Here is a 23900-nt window from a genome sequence, read left to right as displayed (position 1 = left end):
TTCTAAATGACCAAGATTTTGGTGTATGGTTTATATTTTGTCGATGTAATTTTTTGGTTATACACTCATACTTGTGCCTATTCAGTGCCGTTCTTGATTTTTTAGAAGCTCGGGGCGAAAATATGAAATGGGCCTCTTTATACACAATTTTAGTTTTACAAAAAAAATATTATAAATTTTTGTAGAGATGTTTTTCATTTACATATTCTTGAAAAATAATAATTTCATACAAAATAAAATAATATCACAGTTTGTACAAGCTTTAAACAATAAATAGTTAAAGTTGTAAGGCCTTTGATCATACAAGTTTTAAACAAAACTAATTAAAGTTGCAAGGTCCTTGGCCCAAAAAAAAAAAAAAGGTTGCAGGGCCTTTGGAGTCTGGACATACCAGCTTTAAAGAGGGAATGAACACTAAAAAAGAAAAACTCCAAACTAATTAAACTAATTACAGTAAACTCTAATTTTTTTGGAGAGGGAATGAGGACTAAAGAAGAGAAACCCCAAATTGAAATAGAATCAAAGAAGAGCTCTCGGGCTGAAGCTTATAGAATTTAAGATCCGATCCGTTGCAAGGAATAGAGAAAGAGAAAGTGAGAGGAGAGAGAGAGAGAGAGAGAGAGAAAGAGAGAGAGAGAGAGAGAAATCTCGTTCTTTTAACAAAAAGAAACTTTAATGTTTAAATTTTCTAATAAAGAATTGAAAGTTTAAAACATAAATTGATTTACTAGTTAGTTATAAAAAAAATCAGTTTGAGCTTTTTACAAATTTGGGCCTTTTAGAAATAAAGTATTATACACTTTTATAGGAATTGTACAAATCACATATTTTTAATTATAGTTTATATTTTTATTGTATAGTGTATATATATATATAAATTTGCGGCCCCCCTTGAAGATGGACCTTGGGCGGTCGCCCCTCCAGCCAATGCTCAGGGACGGCTCTGTGCCTATTGATATGGTATTATTATTCAATTTATTGTGCAAAATTGTATTTGGAAATAATCCTTTTATACTATGCTGATAAAGTGGTTACAATTACTGAAATGGTTTGAGATTAAATATACATAATGACAATGAATAACTATTGAACCCAACGGTTGGATTTCCTAAAAAATGGTCATGTTTCTAAATAAAACAACACGTTGCCCATCCATTTCCAAACTACAAATAACCCAAAATTCTTTTGGGCGATTCTATGAACACTTGAAAATGGTCTCTAGACCACCACCCTTTTAAATTTTGTTAGGGCATGTTTGACATCTTTAAATGTGAACATTAGTACTCTATAATAAAGATATTTCTTTTAAAACTGTCAAAAGTGTTTTCATATTAGTAAAAATATTTTAATAATATTTGATATAAATAAATAAAAGTGTTTTAGAATTATAAAAATATTTTTAAGTGATTTTTTTAGAAGTGCCTATTAGACCTTTAAGTATTTGTATATAAAACACTTATAATTTTTATAAAAATTTATATGTGCTTTTACTCTATGTGTTTTTGAACAAAAGCATTTATAAAAAAAAAAAACGCTATTAGTATAAGCACTTTATAATAAACAGTGTCAAACAGCATATAAGCCTCACATCTGTTAAAAGGGGGGGCTATTCAGACCACCCAAAAATACTGAGTTGATCACCCCCTTAAATTTTTACCCCATTTTGCCCCTGCATTAAAAAAAAAAACCATTTCTACAATTTTGGCCTGCCACCCCTCCCCGCCGCCGCCGCCGGCGCAACCCCACCCCCTCCCCACCGCCGGCGCGACGCGACCCCACCCCTCCCCTTCTCCGGTCGACCCACTCCTCCCCTTCTACGGCGCGACCCACCCACCCAGGCGAAAACCCGATCTTCCTTTTCCGACAGAGTTGAGACGCCGGACCACTTAGGTTTTGTTCCCCAAGCCACGGCGAGTCCAACCCTGGTTTTCCCTTGTTCATCTGACCACCGTGCGCGGCTAATCGACGTCGTAAAGCTCCACGGCTTTCGTCGCCAATTCCGGCAAGGCAGAGAGAGGGGAGATCGGGGTGGGTGGGTCGACCGGAGAAGGGGTGGGGTGGGGTCGCGTCGCTCCGGCGGTGGGGAGGGGGTGGGGTTGCACCGGCGGCGGGGAGGGGTGGCCGGCCAAAATTGGAGAAATGGTTTTTTTTTTTTTAATGCAGGGGCAAAATGGGTAAAAATTTAAGGAGGTAGTCAACTCAATATTTTTGGGTGGTCTGAATAGCCCTTGTTAAAATTAAGAGGTATTAGTGATTAGTATCCGGTTGTGCACAGGCCTCAAAACAGATGAAGTCCATTGTCCGAAACAACTTAAGGGAGAGTGTGGTCCAGTTTAGTATATACCCTTCTTCAAACAAAAGTAAGCGGCCCAGATACAATGAGCACGAATGACAAAGTACTTGAAAACCAAATCCAGATCAATTGGGTCTTATCTACTCCCATGGGCCCTACCCGATTAAGTTTTCAAAGGACCACTTGTTCCAACTTCCAAGCTTTAAACATGTGATATTTTCTTGTATTTATTAATTGATTATATTCGAAGGCTATAATATGATTTATTAGAAATTAGAGGTATGAAATGCCGTTTAAGTTGAGCTTATTTATGTTTCATACGCGGTATTTGTGTTGATCTATTATATAATTATGTTATATTTGTGCCAATCTAAATAGTTAAAATTTAAGTTAGACCCAATCAACAACTCATTTGTATTTGTGTCGTGCCTTAAACATGTCAATTCATGTGTTTTTCTGTTTTGTTTTGTAAAACTAGAAAAATTATCTAATGTTATCTTTGTCCTTATGTAATTAAATATTAGTATCTTGTTGCTTAAAATTAAATTTTCTTGTTGAAAAGTTATTTAAAAGGAAAAAAAATGTTATACTAGTCGTGCCTATTCAGGTATATTTTGTGCTCATTATCGTGTCATATTTAACTCGTGTAGTTCTTGATAGGACAAAAATTTCGGCTCAACCCGGCCTATTTAGTTGTGTCGTGCTCATGTTGGTCATGCTCGTGCCAACACGACCTATTTGACGCCTCTATTAGAAATTCGAACAAACAACTTATCTTTATTCAAGAAATGGAATGATTAAAACCAAATACTTATCGTGCGTGAGATTTCCGTTAAACATAAGCTAAAAAATTCTCATTAAACAAAGAGTTAATTGTTAATGACCATTTAGTTTATTGAATAATATACAGCCTTCCTTTATCGAAATAAGTCATGAATATAACTTAGTAATAAATAAAACCCACATGATAAGGTATTTTGTTCAATCTTCAGCGCCGACATGATGACCAAAATATGCGACCATGGTAGATGGGTACCAGCCGCCCAAGCTAAAAAGCAAAAGGCAAAAGGTAATAGGCTTGAGAGCCTGTGTTACCTACTTACCTCTTATCAAGGGATCACAATTCTATAAGACGACTATACCCAATAACCATTCCTGCTTTTCCATCTTTTGCTCAATTGGCTTATCTTATCATGATAACGTGCTTTGTTGCAAAAAATTACTGTTCCTAACATGCATGGCTCTCAGGCTACCGCTAGATGACCCTTGCCTGATTCAAAGTCTGTGACTCAACAGAATAAATTCAATTACAACGGAGGAGTACCATCCTAACTCATATTTGGTACGTTTAATAAGATTTTGGATGGTGTTAGAATTTTAAACAAGAGTTCAAAAGATTTCAATTCGATTAACCTGAATTGAGACATGGGTCATGACCAGAACATGACTAGCTCACACAGTTCAGTCTAGTCTTAACCTATTATGTCCGAAATATTAAATAGTTAGTCAATTATCATGTCCCATCCTAGCTGTCCATTATTCCCAACAAACCAAACGAGATTTTAAAATGCATGGTTCATGGGTGACCCTTAAAAATAAGAATGCATGCATGGGTCATGTATAGTTAATTGAACACTATTTTCCAACCTCCCCGCACCCAAGTGTAGAATGATAGGATCATTGAAAAGAAGCATGTCTTTGAGCAAACATAGGCATGTGCAGTTGCGTGTGTTCATATATGTATTGCATTTACACCTCACTAGCTAGCTCCATCGACCTCACTAGCTAGCTCCATCGATCACTTTTCAGCAGAGCAGTACGTACGCCCTCTTTTCTTTCTTCTTCCATGATGCTTCCTCTTTAACAAAAGCTAGCATGCATGTTCTTTATAACAAAAACTTTTTTTTTGGATTGGATTTCGATCCCCTCCCTTACGCATACAAATCCTTTTGGATCCATAAAAATAAATTAAAGGGAACAAGATAGCATTGACATTTGACTGACCACCTAATTAATTAACTAAGGACATGAATATATATGGTGGGTCTAGCTTCCTCGATCTGATCCCATATATGCATTTTTTTCTGGGAATAAGAAAGGGAAAAAGATGTTTTCAATTTATTTTTTGGTTTTTTTTGGGGTACGATCTGCCATATCATATCAACAAATATTGATAAGAATCCAAAATCATATTAACGAGAATTAATTAAATTAATTTCAAATTTTGGAATCGATTTTAGAAAGCTCGATCGTTGGATCATATAGAAGGTAATTAAGAGAGAAAATGATGTATATATGCATGCTTTAAAGTGCTCATGAGTCATGACTAGCTAATTCCAAAAGGTTTGATGACGAAGAGAATTAAAGTGGTAGCTTTTAATGAAAATAAAGGGCCTAGCTTTCACCTTTGAAATGTTGGGCTTTCAATTAATATTTCTTTTTATCTCTTTTAGCAGTACTGAGATCAGATCACATGCTTGGCTGAATGGCTGGGGATTGTCACTAGCTTGACTCAGTACGTACTTTGTCTACAAAATATGCTAAAAGCTAGAAACTTCAGCTAGCGGAACTTGACTTGTCTCTAGTTGCAGATCAGTTATTACACAAAGTAATTCATCAAGTACTACTAGCTACACACTTCACTTATCCATCGCTACCTGCTAACCACACCAACCAAGTCCCACATGGTAATCGTTATATCATATCTCTAGGACAAAAATTTACTAGCTAGCTTCCATGTTATAGGCATAACTGATGCAGTCGACATCGATCACTAACAAAGAGGAGGATTAGTCCCAAACCTTCATTGCTCTTCTTTGTGAATTGATGATGTCACATCAGCTATCTCTATTACATTAAAGTTTTTCTCCTAACTATAGTGACATATATATATATATATGAGCTAGATTGTTATGGTACACAAATTGATTATTGTATGTGATCATATAATTTAATTTAATTGATAATATCATGTCAGCACATCATATTACGATCGTCCATAATAATTTCTCGTTACAGTGGTGATGCATGTCAAACTAGTTATTTATAATAATCAACGCACCAAAATATTAGTCTTGGGTTTAATTAATCTAGCTATATAACCTATTCAATCATACTCCCTTTTTGTTAATTTTGTTCACGATCGAAAACATGCAATTAATTGGAATCAACGAAATTTACCCTAAAATTCACCAAGCTTCCTGCAAATAATGGATAAAAGTTTCAGAAGCACAATAATTAATAAAATAAAAATATTATATATTTTTGTCAAATATTATTATATGGATAAGGCAGATTTTGTTTGATATCTCATGCAATATACCTTACCAACCCAAACAATCACTGCCGACAGCAAGGCTCTGATTCTTTCCAAACAATTTCGTGATTTGATCAAATTAAGCTTTACGATCGAATATTACTTTCCTAACAAGCCCCATAATTAGATTTTAATCACTAATTCTTCAAAAAAGGATCAACGTACTGCATGCATATGAAGTTGCTTTTTGTTTTCTTAGCTAGCTAGCTTTCCATGGCCAAACTTAGTCCATATCTTTTTCTGCACGTTTTGCAATATATAGGAAGCTAAATTTGACGATATATGTAAAGGGTTAGGGTAGTGTATTTGGAGTGGGTCCTCAAAATGACAAGTTTACCTGTTGAATTTTGCAAGGCCACCTGTGAAAGCGAAGCAAAAGAAACATAAGTACGTAGGATATACACTCATTCATTAATTGGTCTTTACTCTTTATCATTCCCACGTATTAGAGTCATTGAGAGTCAAATCGTCAATCGATCCCTTATCCACATAACAAATACGGCTGCCCAACTTTTTTCAAGATTTATAGGCTAGGGGAAGGAGTCTCTTAAATTGGCCTAATAACCCTAGTACGTTTACATTGAATTTTCTCACTAAATATAGACCCACCCAATATTAATGACATGTAAATGCACTTGTTTGTCGCCTTCTCTAAAGTATTCTTATCACCTTTATTCTACTACTTGACCAAATATTATTAATTCCACCATGCATATGTTTTAATTAGGATCAGATTTTGTTTCATTTTCATTACAGTGACTCATATATTTTGAACATTAACTTTGTTTTAAGTTAACTATTTCAGTGCTAACAATAATCATTTAAGGTAGAGTCGTTATATATTGATCTTGAAATGATGTCTTACAAAATACCAAAGGAAACACATTCAAAATAAAATAAAATTTGGCCAATTAAGAAATTTTTTTTTCAGGGTTTTCTATGCAGCTCTCAAATAATTAAAAAGAGGGGAAAGAAGAATATTTCTCTTGCTTTTTTGTGTCCTCCTATATATATGTGCTTAATAATTTGTCTGCAAAGAATTAGACGAAGTGAAAAAAAAAAAGTTAATTATGATTCACGAGGCAATATTATCTAGTGTTTTACAAAGTGTAAAAGCTGAACTTACTAGCTTGGGGTTGTTTTGGTTTAACTAACTTTAACCATGCGCCAATATGCTTTAACTTTTAACTAGTGTAAGTTTGCCAAAGTGTAGTTAAAAAAAGATAATTGTGATTCATGATTCCATAGCTAGTTTTAACCAACTTGGGTTGTTTTGATTCATTTCATAAATGATTTGGTCTTATATGCAATTGTAAAGCTAGTTCATCAAACAATTTGTTTTGTTTAGTAATTTGTTTTTATCTTTTTACATGCACTTGTGAAAAATTGGACCTCGAACTTACTTTTCATTAGTCTTTTTTTCTTTTAGATAAAAATTTTATTTTTCATCTTGATTTTTAAGATAAAAAAAATTATACTATCTAAAAATAACGTACGCTATTTATGACAATCAAATAATTTACATGCAACTTAATGCATATAATGAAGATAAGATTGCAATTCGGGCTTGATGATGGGTTGAATAGCCAACCCATATTCAACCTGAAATACTTGATTTGAGTCTTGAATTTGAACTCAACTTGGTTGGATTAGACTGAGCTTATCCTACAATCTCAAATTATGAGAAATTCCATGAGATTGGTTGAATTCGGGTTACTAACCCAAATAATAACATGTTAAAATAATCAAGATTAAAAATAGGGATTTGTGTGAAAATATAATAATGTTTTTCACCAGCGCCCTAAGTTTTTGGACCCCCAAGTTGGTCTCCCCCATATTTAAATTTAATCTTAACCAAGTTAGTGGGACTTTCCCTTTGCCTTTATTGGAAGAAAGTGGCTGTGTCTGGGGGCATTTTGGTCCATATGAAGTTGGCGAGTTGCGTGGGTTGGAAAGAGACAAGCCGGCCAGTCCAAAAGAAACCATCGAGTCGAAGAAATTAAAATGGGATCACCAACCACAAGTCATTTAAAAACCAGTTAAGAGGTAAGAGCCAAAGACAACATTGCCAAGGCAAGCCAACGCTAAAACCCCTCCAACCCCCAAAAATTTCAACCAAGAAAAGAAAGGAATTCTCAGCTTCTCCCTCTCCTCTACACAACTCTATATCCCTCCTCTCTTTCTCTCACTTTCTTCCCAGTTCTTCAAACTACTCTCTCTCTCTCTCTCTCTCTCTTTATGGCAACATTTTTTAGCAGAGTTGCCATGATCAATGTTTTTCTTCTACTTTCACTATGTTTCCCAGGTACCCTTTTCGTTTTCCCTTCTTATTTGTTTTGTTTTGTTCATTTGTTCATGTTTGGTCACCATGATTTTATTAATGTACTTTCTGCTTAATTTGGTTTTTGTGTGTTTAACTTTTACAGAATTTGGTTCCCTACAAGGAGTTGCATCACTTGGCATCAACTATGGTCAAGTTGCCAACAATTTGCCACCACCCGAGAAAGTCCTCGACCTCTTGAGCTCCCTCAAGGTCACCAAAGCAAGAATTTACGACACCAATCCTCAAGTACTCACAGCATTCGCCAATTCCGGCGTTGAGCTAATGGTGACAATCGAAAACGCAATGCTGGGCCAATTGATGAACCCCCAACAAGCCCTTCAATGGGTTAGCACCCACATCAAGCCTTATGTTCCTGCCACAAGGATCACAAGCATTGCAGTAGGGAATGAGGTCTTCACAGACGATGACACAACGGTACTACTGGAAAATCTTGTCCCAGCCATGGTGAGCATTCAAAGGGCACTAGCTCAGCTAGGCCTTGATGCATACATTAAAGTTTCAACACCTTGTTCTTTAGCAGTGCTTCAAGAATCTTACCCACCTTCTGCTGGTAGCTTCAAAAGTGAGGTATCTGGGGTCATGTCACAATTGTTACAGTTCTTGTCAACCACAAAGGCTCCTTTTTGGATCAATGCCTATCCATACTTTGCATACAAAGGTGACCCAAATAAGGTCTCTTTGGACTATGTGCTTTTCAATCAAAACCCAGGAATGATTGACCCTTATACCAAACTACACTATGACAACATGCTCTATGCTCAAGTAGATGCAGCCATTTTTGCTATGGCTAGGCTGGGATTCAATGGAATAGAAGTGAAGGTCTCTGAGACTGGCTGGCCATCCCAAGGGGACGCCAATGAAATTGGTGCAACTTTACAGAATGCTGCTATTTACAATAGGAATTTGCTGAGAAGACAGCTGGAAAATGAAGGGACACCTTTGAGGCCTAAGATGAGGCTGGAAGTCTATGTGTTTGCTCTGTTTAATGAGGATATGAAGCCTGGACCAACTTCGGAAAGGAACTATGGTCTCTTTCAACCTGATGGGACTATGGCTTACAATGTGGGGTTGTCTGCCTTGTCAACTACTTCATCAACATCAACAACAACCTCAACCTCATCAGCTTCCATTTCTGATCTTACTTCCTCTGCCACCAAGGTAAAGTCATAGGTTCTTTTTCACTTCCTCACAAAATTCTTTTTTCCTTGATCAGGATTCATAAACACAGAAATATGTGTAAAGGGGCCAAAAAGGCAAAAGTGTAAAAGAAATGTGTATATACATATATATTTGTATATATCAATGAAATGAGAGCAATTAATTTCTATATTTGGATGAATATAGTAATAGAACTGATGTGTTTGTTTTCTTTTATTCCTTTTCTGTCTTCCTATTTAAATGGAATTCACTGTGAACAGGCTGCAACTGTGGAATGTCATCAAAGCTTGGTGTTCTGGATGTTTGTTTGTATGCTGACCTTCCAAGGTTATATGAGAAGACCATTTTAAGCAAATGGGAGTTGATGTAAATATTACTTTTTGGTGAGAAAAAACTGGGGTTTTAGTCTAATTGGGTCTTTTCATGTTTCAAGCCACATAAAACAGATACCCTAAAAAAAGGGTACCCCATTATGCACAATGGGTTTGGGAATGGGATAATGAGCTTCTATTTCTCAAAAACAAAAGGACTTCAGTGGGCCATGAACTTCATCAGATGGGTATCATATATGCATCACATCCTCAACATGTCCCACACTGAATTACACCTCAATTTCCACTAGAAATTGATCGTCATGCAGCAGCTTAATTAGTATTTTTATTTAGTTAATTAGAGAATACAAAGCCATTGTTTGACTTTAGTAACTGTGACAAGTCAGTCGTCTTAAGATCATGTTGTAAAAATAATTATTCTTCAATTTACTTTCTTTGTCATGCATGTAAAGATGTTGTTTCAAGAGAAAAACTAGAATATATAGTGAGAATACAAATGGCTCTTTTCATTGGTTGCAAGGGAAAGCTCTTTCCTTTTGAACGTGGAATCCATAACTGTTCCTGCATATATCTAATAATATTTCTCAAATTTGCTTTCTCTCTATGACTCTCTTTCTCCCTCTCTCTCTCTCTCTCTCTCTCTCTCTCTCTCTCTCTCTCTCTCTCTCTCTCTCTCTCTCTCTCTCTCTCTCTACTATCTCAGATCAAATATGACACATAAAGTTCAAGTATAAAAATGAGATAATGAGAGCCTAAAGTGTAAAAAGGGAAAGGCCTGGTTTGGTTCTTTTTATTATCCTGATGAAGCTAGCAGACAATGGGCGGCAAAGCTTTATTCCCTCCCTGGCCAAATAACCGTCAGCATTGGTCATTGCCTTGCCAATGGCCAATCCTTTATGCAAAGGAAGCTCTTTTTTTTTTTCAGCTTTTCCTTGTCTGTATTATAAGAGCTGGGGGCAGACAATGTATGCTCAGCCTTACTTCAACCTGATGAGGATGGTCTACCCATTGACATGTGCTGCACATGCACTCCAACAAATTTTCTCACCCCCACTAAGAAATTAAATTTTCAATTCATGTTCTTATTTCAAAAAAAAAGGGAAAGCAATTTTACCACACTCCATCAAGAAAAATGAGATCTTTGTGTGAAAAAAATTGCTTTCTTTGAACCTTTAACAGGAATTAACAAATGCTCTAATTCTGCATAGAACTGTTGTAGCTCGGCGTTTAGTTGGCTTTTTTTGCTAAGGCATGTTCTAGTGGCATACATCATATTGGGGTTGTTATATATTAAACATTGGCCGGCCAGCTTTGTTCTTGCTGAAACATTAAAACAAATTAGCCATATTTTTGTGACTAGACAAAAGCATATGCAAGTGTCATTCCATATTCCATAGCTAGCTAGTCAGCCATGCATGCCTTGTTTAATTTGGATTCTTCTTGAGGCTTTCATATATATATGTCATATTTGTTTTGTCCATTTTCTTTGACAATATGCTTACTATTTTTGATGTACCATACATATGTTTCTGTCCAATGTCTCAGACATGCTTATCTGTCAACATTTTGGGTCATTTCATGTTATATCTTGTTAATTGTCTTCTTCTTCTTAATACCCTTAACCTTTTAGCTTTGGGAAGGCATATAAATCCAATCACCAGAGTATATAGGGGAGGTTGAAGCTTAATTCTGATTGAATGTAGGGCCAATATTCTCCCACTCACTCCAAATATATTATATATTATAGGCATAATTATATAGGGTAAAATCACAAAGCTCAAGGCTCTTTCCATGCTTCACCATATTTCATGGTCTGGACTTTGGAAAGGGCACATTTTTGGTGTCTTTTTAACCCAACTTTTGGTTTTGAACGTTGAAATGATGAGATTTGCTATCTGCAGAGATTACCAAGCTAAAAGAGCAGGACGCTGCTATGGTCCTATGGACCACCATAATTCCTAAAACTGATTCTGTCGGCACAATGATCTGATCTGACACAGAATATATGGTACTCCTTTTCTATGTTATGCTCCTTGGACAAACATTAGTTTAAACATAAAATGGTTGCCACATTAACATGTTGAATTATTCATCATTGTATTCCAAAATGATTGAAGTATTCAGATATTTGAAATTGAATATTTACTGTACATGTATTTCCCACAAACCTATTCTGTGTAATTACTCAAAGGATAATAAAAAGGGTCTTATATATTCAAGTGATATAATATATAATTATATATTTATGTATTATGTGAAGCTGCCTTTTACCCGTTATGAAATGATAGTGGAGATTAAAAGGGTTTTATAAATGTAACATAGTGCCATAACCCCCCTGCTTTTGTTTCCAAAGGTCAAAAGGCAATTGTCTGATGGTGGTAGTTAAGTTCTTGAGAATTGTGATTTCAATAGGGGCACAATGATAGGTTGATTAACTTCATATACCATGTTTAGGGATCATGATCCATTATTAGGCTTTAATTACTTCTTTAATGGTGCCTTTAAATTTATATGTATAATGATTATAATCTGTGGAAGATGCTTTTGTAAAGTGGCATCACCCTCTTTTTTTCGAGGCCATCAAAGGCACCATCATTCACATGGAAGTTTTCAGCAGTTGCTTAGTCAGAAGGAAATCAACAGTAAAACAATAATATGAAAACAGAATACAAAAACTTATTCAGATGTTTGTTATATATGGCTAGTGATGTGTATATGTTATTGCAGTTTGAGTGGCTCATTTTGCAGTGTGCACATGAAAGTGTTCTGTAGGATGATTAGAGCTATACAAATACTGCTCAAAAGTCACAATTTTGACTCTTTACAGCCTTACAGGGTATATATTACTAATTAGTTGGTTTGTTATAGTACTATTTTGGTTCACTGTGTCATTGTGGAAGAAAAAGCACATAAAGATCAAAGATTGATATTAACACACATCTGAGAGATACATTTCTCAAAATGGTAATGAACATATATATCTAGCAATATAAGTCAATACATATTCTTTAATAATTCCCAAATCCTTTCTCACTAACCTCACAGGATCTGCAATGTATGCCTGCATGTGCAATAGGCTCTTCTGTGTTTATTGATGAATTGTTCATATTTAAGATGATAAATATGTCAGCAATTGAGTAAGTGAGGAGAGCCTTAAAGGGATGAGAGTTTCTTTCTTTGTTAACTGTATGAGTATTTATATTTAAGATGATGACATTGTCAGCAGTTGGAGAAAGTGAGCAGAGAGATTTAAGGGATGATAGCTTTTAATTAAAAAGTCCTATTTGTCATCATTTTTACCTCATTATTTAATATATTGATTAAGGTTGATTAGTAATTTAGTACTTAGCAAGTTGGACACCTTATTGAGGGGAACACACTAACTATAATAATAATACTGTAGAAACTAGTTAGCTAGCTTCCAACCTTGCACCATGTACTAATACTGTTTAGGCCTCCTAGGATCAGTTTGGATAAAATGATCTAAAATAATGGATTTGAATTTCTTTTTGGTAAGAGAAGAATGGACATGAATTCCAACAATAAAGATTAGAATATTTATAAATTTTGGAAAGAGAAATACTAATAGACTAATAGTTAGTTAGTAAATACACATATGACTTGGAAAATGAAAAAACAATTTAATAGTAAACATTTACAAAAATCCTTAAATTTGAGTCTATTTAAGTGAAATAAAAATATTTTATTGTTAGACAATTTGGTGACCAAAAATACTTGTAGTATTATCAGACTGTATATATGAATCAAGGAAAAACTTACCTATAATAGGGATAAGAGCTGACTTGACATCTTATGAGATAAATTTTATCTTGAAATTGGAGAAAGTTTTATGTGATGAAGTATAAGAGTATATGTGTCATCATGTTATTGGGTTGAAAAAATTATTGTACATAACCGTAACACCACGTTGCATAATGACGTGGTTTACCAATCCAGTAAAATTATAACACATGGATGATTTTAAGGATTTTTTCTTAAATTTTAAGGTTTTTCATAGATTTTAGGGTTTTATAAATTAATTATAATACACGTGTTATAATTTTAGTAGATTGGTAATACTATATCATCATGGCACGTAGTGTTACGGTCACACACAATAATTTTTCATTGGGTTAGAATACCAAATCAGTCATATTCGTATTATTTTTCTCATAAATCATTAATTAGATTAGTTAAATATGTGGTCAAATTTAAGAGTCTAATTATTTTTGCCGGAAGCACAAATTTGGAATAAAGATCAAAAAGGAGATATTGGATGTGTACTCTACGCAGGCAATCGCATAAGAACACGTGTCCAAGCTCCCACTTAATCCTCAGCTCTGCCTCCTAACCTATATATACTCCAAAATTCGAAATATCCAGAGTAATTTCAGAGCTCTCACCCTCCGCAATGGCGCTCTCCGCTGCGTTTCGAGATCGACTTGAACACATGGAGCAAACTCGTAACCAACGCCTCTCTCTCCTCCAGGTCCCAAAACAAACCCTAGTCCGTCCGTCTGTTTTGTTGCAGAGACAAAGGGGGAGAGCGAAAGAAAATTGAATTTTCCTACGCTTTCTCAGCGGCCAAACGGAGCGAAATCTCATTAATTCTGGTTTCGTTTGCAGGCGGAGAAAGAAGTGCAAGCGGTCAAGTCTCAGGTATTGGCGTCGAAGCTCGCAAATATGAGGGCCATGGAGCAAAGGTGCTTGGCGCTGGACCAACAGATCGCATCGCAAAGGTTCAAGATCTGGGCTCTCAGGTCCGAGATCGAGAGCCTCGACGCCAAATATCAAAGCGATTCACAGCAATTGAGGTATTAAATTACCTTAATTGATTACGTTTTTGGTTGAATTAGAGTGTAATGTTTAGATTGGAATTGGGATGAAATTTTAGGGATTTGAAGAGTGAGGTGGAGGAGCTTGAGGAGTTGGAGAAGGAGAAGAACAGTGTCTATGAGTTGAAGGACTTTGAAATGAAGGGGTTTAAGCAAAATGTGGAGAGGTTTGTTTTGGAATGTCAAATGCAAGTTGAAAATTTGAAGAATGGCATCAACCAGGTAAAAGGAACCTAACTCATATTTGTTTTTTCTTTTAATCATAACTATAAAATGAGATTTAGTGTTTTTTTTGGTAACATAAAGATCCGAAAAATTGTCTCTCATTGTAAACCGTGTGCAAACCTCACTTATTAAATATACAATCCGGTGAAAATCATGCATATCAGATAAATATGAATGATATTATGTTGGAATACGAATTTAAGAGTTCTGAATTTACATCTCACTTAAGATTTTATTTGAAGTCCAAAAGGAACAATGATATGCAAATACTACAACTATGGTGATCAATGCACTGGTAATGAGAGTTTTTGATTGATGAAGATTTTTACAACTTTCACATGAATTGTTGGATCTCTCTATTTCAGGTTCAGTCGAGCTTTATCAAATTCCAAGGCAGTAGCAAATGCACAAGTAATTCTGAGATAGATGAAGCTGAGATGAGAAAGTCTGAGCTTTTAGCTATGAAAGAGGAGCTGGACACAAAATTGGCTTCCAATTACCAAACAAGAGCCCACTTGCAAAAGCAGCTTCAGAATATTCTAATCACACACAAACAAGAGAGAACTTACCAATCCTGATCAGCATAGAGTGCTTAGAATAAAATATCTAATTCTCATAAAATGTTACCAGACAAGTGTAGTTTTGTGAGTACATGATGTACATCCTACAGAGAAGTTCTGTTAATTTGATAAATGTTCTCAACGGGCTTTTCAAATGGGCTTAGAAAAAACGAACTCATTAAGTGGTACAAACTCCTGGGTCGAGTCAATCTTGTCTTGAAGTAGCCCATTGTGCAGCCCAAATAATAAGCCCTCACAATTTTCCATGTGTAATGTGTATCTTGTCCCATTGGACTCTAGAACCTTCTAATAATACAACGAATTGCCATTTCTGCCCCTCCCAATTCTCTCGTTAAGCTTCTAGCATTCTCTCTGCGCAGACGGACAGTCTCTCTCTCTCTCTCTCTCTCTCTACCCAAATATAAAAACGTATCAAAACGCCAAGAGGTTCTCTGTTTCTTCTTCATCTCTTTAGGATACGCAGACTCAGTCACCAATTAGAGTGCACTCACTCAGAAACCATCAAAACAAGTAGTATAGCAGAAGGAGAAATGGCAGAGGAAGTGGCCCTAGATTTGGAAGAGCTCCGCCACCTCCAGAGCATGGCCAAACGCCCCCGTATCCTCAACCTTATTTCCTCTGAAATTCGCAGCTTGGAAAAGGTATCCTCATAAATTTCTGTTATTTTATTTGTAGTTAGTTTTTGGTTTTCTTTACATGTCTTTAACACAGGTAAAATGGTTATTTTCTCAGTTTATTTGTACCCAATTAATGATATTAAATTGGGTTTGTAACTATGGAAGAAAAATGTTTTTTTTTTTTTTTTTTTTTTTTCTGTCTGATGTGAAGTGGGTTGTGAAAAATACACTGCTTCTGCAATTGTTGTGTGCTTTTTTATTTTTAACTTTTTGTTAGCTGGAGAGTACAAAACTTTTAACTGTTGATCATACTTATCAGGGTTGCATTCAATTATGAAGAACATGATTTTGGGTTCTTTGGCTGTTTGTGTGTATGTTTGTATTTTGTCTGTGAAAGATAAAAGGTTCTTCCTTGAGATTGTTGTCATTTGTTACTTGTATAAACTACGTTTCCCTAGCGAGCCTGTTTGGAACCTCTGCACTAGAAATTTTCCAAATCGAGTTTCAACCCACATGGTGTATTAAGATTTTAAGATTATAATGTCCCATGTGACGGACGAGCCCTTCTCAAATTCAGTTTTAACCCACCATGACAAGCCCGGATATGAACTTTGCTATGTTTTCTTATAGCTGCTAATGTGGTTTGATCAATGTACAGTTGTCAAAAGAGGCTGTTCCTTTACCATCCTTGCAAACTCCAATTTCAACTTCAGTTAAGGTGCCTTCCACCCCAGCTCTGAATTATGTTACGCTTGGATCATTCAGCTGGGACCAAGATAATGAAAAAGTGAAGGTGAGAATGTTTGTACCCTGAAAGTGTTTTTGAGTTGGGCACATTTGTCCATTGACATGTTCTGCGGCAAGGTAACATCAGGGAAAATGAAATTATAATTTTACTTCAGCATCAAACTTTGCTAGTTTGATCGTCTTTCTTTCCTATTTCAGATATATATATTTCTGGAGGGAGTTGATCAGGAGAAAGTGGAGACTGATATCAAGCCTAAGTCATTTGATATCAAATTTCATGATGTCCAAGGAAAGAACTACAGATGTGCTATACCTAAACTGCACAAGGAGATTGTTCCAGAAAAGTGCAAGGTGCTAGTTAAGCCTAAAAGGGTCGTAATCACTTTGATTAAAGCTTCAAAGGAAAACTGGTTGGACCTGTATTATAAGGAGGACAAGGTAAGTTCATACCTTTGGGCTGCCCCACTTCATGTTTAGCCAAAGACAGAAATGGAACTAATTGTTTTATCATTTTGATTCTTGCAGCTGAAGCCGAATCTGGATAAAGAGAAAGACCCAATGGCAGGAATCATGGACTTGATGAAGGTGAGATTCTCAAGCCTGCACGACATAATGCATTCGATACATTTGAATACAAACCTTTACATTGTCATATATGAAAATATGCATGCACTTGTATTGAGTGAACACACACATTTACATATCTTTGGTGGGTTATTTATTGTATGCAACGCAACTTGCAGAACATGTACGATGAAGGGGATGAAGAAATGAAGCGAACAATTGCCAAAGCATGGACTGATGCAAGATCTGGGAAAGCAGCTGATCCATTGAAGGGATTCAACTAATATGGGGAAAATGAATTCTCTAGCTCTGAAAGTCTTCAGTAGATATTTTGTTCCGTCGGCTTAATACTTGTGGCTTACTTCTGTACGAATGAGTCCTGGGAAACTCGTTGGAATCTTTTGTTTAGATGGTCTTTGGGTATTGTTATGAAATTCTATCGCACACAGTTTTTTTAAATTTTCAAATGATAAGTCATTATCTGTCTCCCTGTTTACTCTTTAGTTGGATTTAAATGCTAAGTGCTACACTCATGGTAGAACCTTTTTTTTTTCTTATATGTTTTTGTGTTTTTCTTTCTTATTAATCCAAAATCCTTACGGACCTTACCTTATTGAAAAAGAAAACAAATCCAAAATCCTTCATGTTAAAGCCACACTCTCTTACCAAATTATAATGAGAAGTAGAACCACACTTTCTAGAATCCGTACCAAATAAGATCACCTATCCTCTCTACCATTCAAAGTGTAACTGCGTAAGAGGCAGAACTGTCCTACAGATAAATTTGTTTGCTGCAATGATGCTCATATTATACCATGGCAGGAAACAGGGACTATTTGAAATGTTCGAAATCATAAACTCATTTCACCAGCAGAAGCATTAAACTTTGCTGCATTGAAGTAAGAAAATAAAAAATAAGGTCAATCCTGGGTAACCTGTTCATACGTTAAATCTGAATGTCATATAAATACAAAATAATTGACCTATATTTCCATCTGAAAACAGCCAACCTTTTATTGGGTTTCAAGTGAATCACACTTCAAAAACCCTTAATGTCCAAAAGGCAATGATAACCTAATGACCACAACACTAGAAAATAAATCTAACAAGACAAGTCAGGCTATCTGCCGTCATTGGAGTATTTGACTACCATAATCAGCATTGAACTTCTCATAACGAAGAGCCTGGAGATGTGCAGATGGCCTTGTGTTCTTCAAAGCTATCTCAATATCTTCATGTTTGATTGGTCCAACCTTGGGCAATTCTGCAACCAAAATCACTCTAGAATAAGCTTACCAACAACAAATATGTCCTCTTGTTTTAAACATGATGACAAGTTTTATTAATTTTTATATTTTTGTATTATCAAAGTTAATGATGCGGGCCATATGTATTCTGGAAGTGGAATCCTTAAATGCAGACTGTCCTCAGAGCCCTAGATCTACCTATATGTTTCTCACCTTGTGACAATTTCCCTTTTGTGCGATGTAAAATAAATAGTAGAAATATTATAAAAGTCTTCTTCCATCTTATATTATAAGAGGCATTTAATCTTTTGGAGTCACATACCATCCTCAGGCACTACTTCCTCTTTGTCTTCAAGGAATGACATTATGCGTCTCAAGGGCTGCATGGCAGCCTCCTTGCACACCAACCGAATATCTGAACCTGAGTATCCATCTGTCCTTTCCACCAACAAATCATAAGGAAGCTTCTCCTCACCAGGCTCTAGTGGCAGGAGCTCCTCAAACATGGCTCTTCTTGCTTCTGGTTCAGGCAGAGGCACAAGAATCTAATTTTTCATGGTCAATGGATAACTTGGTTAAAATAATAACTGGAATTCAAAATATACTTGATCATGTGAGAAACTGCCATCATATTGTGATGCCTAGCTAGAAGAGAATGCAAACAAGGGCCAGAGGATGAGATACTGTAATCAAACCTTTCCATGTTCTATACCATTATCAACTTCAATTAATTACAACTAACCCCAAAATGATCCGACATCTAGCATATCCTGGTTTGCAACACAAATCCATTAACACCTAATAATAATTACCAGCACTCAACTAACTCATGCTCTGATAACGATTGCACAACTATGTTTTTATTCAAGCAACAGCTCAGATTGTCATATCAATCCAACGCAAGCACAAATATGTAGCTACGAGGGGTTTTATATAATATGGCAGCAATTATAATTTCCATGGCTTCCATATAGTTGACTAAGAATCCATGCCAAAAAGCATTCGAATAGAATGAACTATAATATATAGATGTAATTCTTTTATTAGAACATATCACTGAGCATCATTTAACATATCAAGAGGATACTCGCTTCTCAAGACGCCGGAGCATGGCTGCATCCAGTTCCCAGGGAAGATTTGTTGCGGCCAAAACAAAAACAAGCTCATTTGTCCTTGTCAAACCATCCATCTGCAATCTAATACAAGCAATCAATTTTTGAAAAAGAACGGTTGACATGGACAAAATTGGAACTCAAAATATGCATGAAATATAGAACACTGCAAAAATTTAATATATTTTACAACAGGGTTGGCTGAAGCATTTTAGAAAGCAGCTGTTGAGAAATACAAAAAAGTGAAAAACTATACACTTTTTACTTATGACACTAGTGATGCTGCAGGACACAACCTGAGAACAAATTATTATGCAACAGGGGTTCAGATGCTCAGAACATGGACACCTAGAGGGCTTGGCAGTGTTAACGTAGCTTTGAAATGTTATAATTTATATAACTCAATATTGAATAATTAATAGTGGTTCTGATGGAAAAGGACCATCCAGATACCTGATATGACATAGTAACAAGATTTAGTGATCAACACTTGTAACAACTGATGACAGTGAAAATACAGAAAGCAATGCACTCATAAAAAAACAAACATCACCTGTACAAGTAGCTCCGTCTTCAAACGCCTACTTGCTTCATGCTCACTTCGTCCTTCACCACGTTGACTAATAATTGCATCAATTTCGTCAATGAATATAGTTGATGGTGCATGGTGCCTAGCAAGCTCGAATAACACTTTCACTAACTTCTCCGAGTCACCTGAAAAGTAATACAAACTTTAAATTTGAAACAGCTAACATAAATATATAAAAATAAGAGAAGAAAAAAAATAAAAATAAAAAGTTTTTCCTCCTAAAAGAACTCAGTTATCCTGGGTTGCTATTATTAAAAAGGAAATAGTACAGTTACATGATTCATCTGAATTTTCAACAAGGTGGAAAATTTGGACCCTACTCAAATTTTCCTCCATTGAGTACCCTTTTTATGACAAACAAACATGACCTTCAGGCTTCAGAAAATTGCTCAACTCTGACTTACCACGCCATTTACTGACAACAGACGATGCTGAAATGTTGAAAAATGTGGTGTTGCACTCTGTTGCAACGGCCTTTGCAAGCATTGTCTGCAAGGTCATATTTCAATTTATTTAGTGTCCAAAATATCACTGTAAAAGATAAGTGAGATTGTGCATTAACAGGATTCTGGGAAATCATCTTCCTTTCTAAACAAATTTGTCACAAGGACCTCATTGCATGGAAGAGCAATTTAGAATGTAATTTTTCTCATAATATAGGGCAAACACAATATGAATAAAGACTTTGTCTGGGGTAAGGAAATTAAAAAACAAATATAACCAAAGCATGGAAATTCGGAAAAGAAAACATAAACCATCAGCAGGAGGGGAAAAAAATTACAAACCTTTCCTGTCCCCGGAGGGCCAAAAAGGAGAATACCTTTCCACGGTGATAAAATACCAGTAAAGTACCTAGGAAAAGAGGAAAAATCAGGTTGACTATGTAATTGAATTATAACATATACCATTAGCAAATCAATGTGCTTATAATAAAATTTTATCACAAATTGCCAGATAAGTAGCTGCAAGAAACAATATCAAAATATGCTTGCCTACAAATCTACAAAAGATCAACAAGAAGAAATGCTTTTGGTGCGCCATGAAATTATTTCCAAAGATCTCAATAGCTGGAATAGAGAAACCAACACTGTCTTGATTATAATTCCACAAGTTGCTTGTACATGCAAAATATGATGCAGCAGAGGTGGCTAGCCTAAATGAATATATAGATGTACAAGGCATTGATGTAGAATTTTAACCTAGTCACATCTCCAACTTTTAATCCATTAGTTAAAAAGAGTCTAATTCATGATCCATTAGTTTTAATTCATGAGGTGCTCATTAACGGGACGTACTTGGGATATTTAATTGGCATGACCACTGCTTCTTTAAGTAAACGTTTGGCATTCTCTAAGCCCTTGATGCTTTCCCACTTAACATCTGGACTACCACGAACTATATCCCTGCATAGAACGTGATGCATGATATTAAAAAATGACAGTTGCAGGGTACAACAGAAATCATAAAACCCTTGGCCATCTAGAAAAATGTATGCAATAACGGTAACATGTATTCCATCATGTGCAGTCACTCATGTTCAATTACCTGCTTAAACTCTCTGCTAAAGAACGCATTTCCGCAGATTCAAAAGCAGGAAGCAGAGACTTCTGCCTGTGAAGGGGAATATAACATGTTAATAAGTTCTTAAAGAAATAGGCATCCGAAAGCATTAAGTATTCTTCAGTTTAGAGGAAAATAAGATAGAACATATCATAAGTTCTTAGTAATCAGTTTAGTGTACAGGTCTCGAAAGAATTTGTCCAATAGTCTCAATTCAATTGTTATCATCGGAAACTTCTCCAGTCCAACATTTGAATTATAGTTCCGCATATATTGGAAAGCCTTTTTAGCTATCAATGCTAAAATCAGATTTCTTACTTTGTCAGACCATGAATATGCATTTTAGTATTTTTACTATGTGCATCTTCCCTCCCTGAATATCTTAAAGGAAAAGATAGATAGTGAAATGAAGAAATTTGTGTTTAAGACAAGAAGTTGAACAATTTCAGCACCAACAACCCATTTTGATCAATATTTAAGTGTGCCAACAATTTCAAGCTTAGGCATCCTTAGCATAAACCCTATAATAGAATATGGGGGGCTCAGCTACATAAGGCTGACCATACCTTTTGTAGTAATGCTTTCACTTACTTCTTTGAGCCAAACCATACATATTAAATAAGAGATGCATTAAGGACGCGGTTAGGCGCCGAGTAATTTCTTCTTTCACTCATGCAAAAACACATATTCTAGTTCACAGAAACTGACAAACTAATAACCCAACCAACTTTTTAGCTTCTCAGTACCATAGTAGAAGTTCACTAGTTCACTACATATTTTCAAACCAACTTGCAAACTCAAGTAGATAGACCACGTCTTAGTTACCCAGTTTTCACATTTCTTAACTAAAATTCATACAACCAAAAGTAATCAAAACTAATATAAAAAAATTAATATGACAAATTGTGAAGTCATACGGTTTCCCATCATGGCGATCGGATAAAACTCCATTTGAATGTGTCGCCGAGCCCCTATCCTAAAAAACAAACAAGAACAAATTACAAATCAATCTGACCCTGCAAAATCCATATCATGATGTCAACACCAACTCACCGAATGACAAGATCAAATGCACTACCTGGCTTTGAAATTGCTCGTAGATGGCCAATTCAGGTGCCTTTTTCACATGAGCATTCCCATTCGCTGTTGCGCCCGAACCACTCCCATTGCTCACAGCTCTATCAGTGGACTGCCCGTTCTGCGACTCCTCCGGCACTTTCTTTCTACCAAACTTGGCATCATAAAACAATTTAAAATCCTAGAAATACACATAGTTTTAGCTGAGATAAATCGACGAATTCTTGATTCAATCCTAGCCGTCAGATCAAGATTCGCAATTACATAATCTCAATAAGCAAAATATTTCGTCGAATCTACATGTACTCTAGCATATAGGTAATTGTAAAAGAACAAAGGATATTGAATAACTCGATATCAGTGAGCTTGAGATTGTGTTTGGTGGCGGAGAAAATAGAAAAAAGCGAAAAAAAACAAAAAATAGAGATTCGACTGTTTCAGTTCAAGTTCAAACTCAGCTAAAGCTCAGAGATGCTCATAGTTTCCGTGAACAATTTTTGGGCATGCAAAGAGAAAATGAGGGAGAATTTGATGAGTACCTGAAAGGCCCAGCGAGTAATGAGTGAAGGTTCGTCCGCCATTGCTGGGACAAATCTGAAGCAGAGGGAAAAGGAAAGAAAGGAGAAGAAAAAGAGAGATTGGTGATTTTCTCTCTCTTTCACTCTCTTCGAGCGCTCTTGTCAGTATTGTCAGTTGTCAATGAGTATACAGGAGAGACTCTTCGATGGGGCATGTCCAATGGGCATCTCTCACATGAGGTGCTCATGTGAGACCCACATAAGCATACAGCGAAGAGTTAGAAGAGGAGCATGGGTCGACTAAATTTTGTATCGGGCATGCCCCAGCCCTCCGATGGGGCATCTCTCACATAAATAAGACCCACATGATAAAATCTTATATGGGTGCGGCATGCCCATTAAGAGTCTCTCGCATGTGTCTGATTACAAAATCCAAAAAAAATCACCATGTGATTCAATATTTTATTTTTAAAATGAAAAAGGCTTTTTTTTTTTTTTTTCTAGTTGATAAAAAGTAAATGATTTTTAATTAAAAAAACGAAAACATGTGCCGCTACTCGCTAGTAACCAAATGCTGCCTTAAAAAAAATAAAAATAAAATGCTGACACTTTACACGCTATACACCAATCACCATGAATGTAAGGAAATAATAAAAGGCTAAATTTCATTTTTAGTCTCTTAAATTTGGATTAAATTTTATTTTGGTTCATAAAGTTTTAATTTGATCTTTAGTATGATTGTCCATTAATTTCTTATATCAATTATTAAATTGCTAACGGTATTT

General features: G+C 35.7%; 4 protein-coding genes across 5 annotated transcripts; 3 read left to right on the top strand and 1 right to left on the bottom strand.

Annotated features, from left to right (window-relative positions):
* Positions 1 to 7847: 7847 nt before the first annotated feature.
* On the top strand, positions 7848 to 9710 carry LOC147297139 (Glycosyl hydrolase superfamily protein). Its single transcript, XM_086229487.1, has 3 exons — positions 7848 to 7914; positions 8036 to 9111; positions 9372 to 9710. Exons 1-3 carry the CDS (start codon positions 7848 to 7850, stop codon positions 9459 to 9461), a joined length of 1233 nt encoding a protein of 410 aa, XP_086085613.1. The 3' UTR covers positions 9462 to 9710.
* Positions 9711 to 13854: 4144 nt separating this feature from the next.
* LOC147297138 (cytomegalovirus UL139 protein) lies at positions 13855 to 15420 on the top strand. Its single transcript, XM_086254878.1, has 4 exons — positions 13855 to 13932; positions 14070 to 14257; positions 14338 to 14500; positions 14869 to 15420. The coding sequence occupies exons 1-4, from the start codon at positions 13855 to 13857 to the stop codon at positions 15079 to 15081; spliced, it is 642 nt and encodes a 213-aa protein (XP_086111004.1). The 3' UTR covers positions 15082 to 15420.
* Positions 15421 to 15471: 51 nt separating this feature from the next.
* On the top strand, positions 15472 to 17612 carry LOC147297137 (SGS domain-containing protein). Its single transcript, XM_086254867.1, has 5 exons — positions 15472 to 15725; positions 16360 to 16494; positions 16647 to 16886; positions 16974 to 17033; positions 17192 to 17612. Exons 1-5 carry the CDS (start codon positions 15615 to 15617, stop codon positions 17294 to 17296), a joined length of 651 nt encoding a protein of 216 aa, XP_086110993.1. The 5' UTR covers positions 15472 to 15614; the 3' UTR covers positions 17297 to 17612.
* Positions 17613 to 17887: 275 nt separating this feature from the next.
* On the bottom strand, positions 17888 to 23302 carry CCP1 (P-loop containing nucleoside triphosphate hydrolases superfamily protein). Of its 2 annotated transcripts, none has more exons than XM_086254966.1 (11): positions 23137 to 23302; positions 22599 to 22778; positions 22438 to 22496; positions 21506 to 21571; positions 21256 to 21363; positions 20746 to 20812; positions 20365 to 20449; positions 19925 to 20085; positions 19347 to 19448; positions 18582 to 18804; positions 17888 to 18276 (listed from the first exon to the last, which is right to left on the bottom strand). In XM_086254966.1, exons 1-11 carry the CDS (start codon positions 23176 to 23178, stop codon positions 18143 to 18145), a joined length of 1227 nt encoding a protein of 408 aa, XP_086111092.1. In that variant the 5' UTR covers positions 23179 to 23302; the 3' UTR covers positions 17888 to 18142. The 2 variants fall into 2 exon arrangements, with proteins under 2 accessions (XP_086111092.1, XP_086111098.1); XM_086254972.1 differs by having other exon boundaries at positions 22599 to 22751.
* Between the last annotated feature and the right edge of the window lie 598 nt (positions 23303 to 23900).

This window comes from Dryas octopetala, chromosome 1 (assembly GCF_963921425.1).
Source record: "Dryas octopetala chromosome 1, drDryOcto1.1, whole genome shotgun sequence".
In the NCBI taxonomy this organism is placed as follows: domain Eukaryota; kingdom Viridiplantae; phylum Streptophyta; class Magnoliopsida; order Rosales; family Rosaceae; genus Dryas; species Dryas octopetala.
This window is presented reverse-complemented; position numbering and strand designations above follow the sequence as displayed.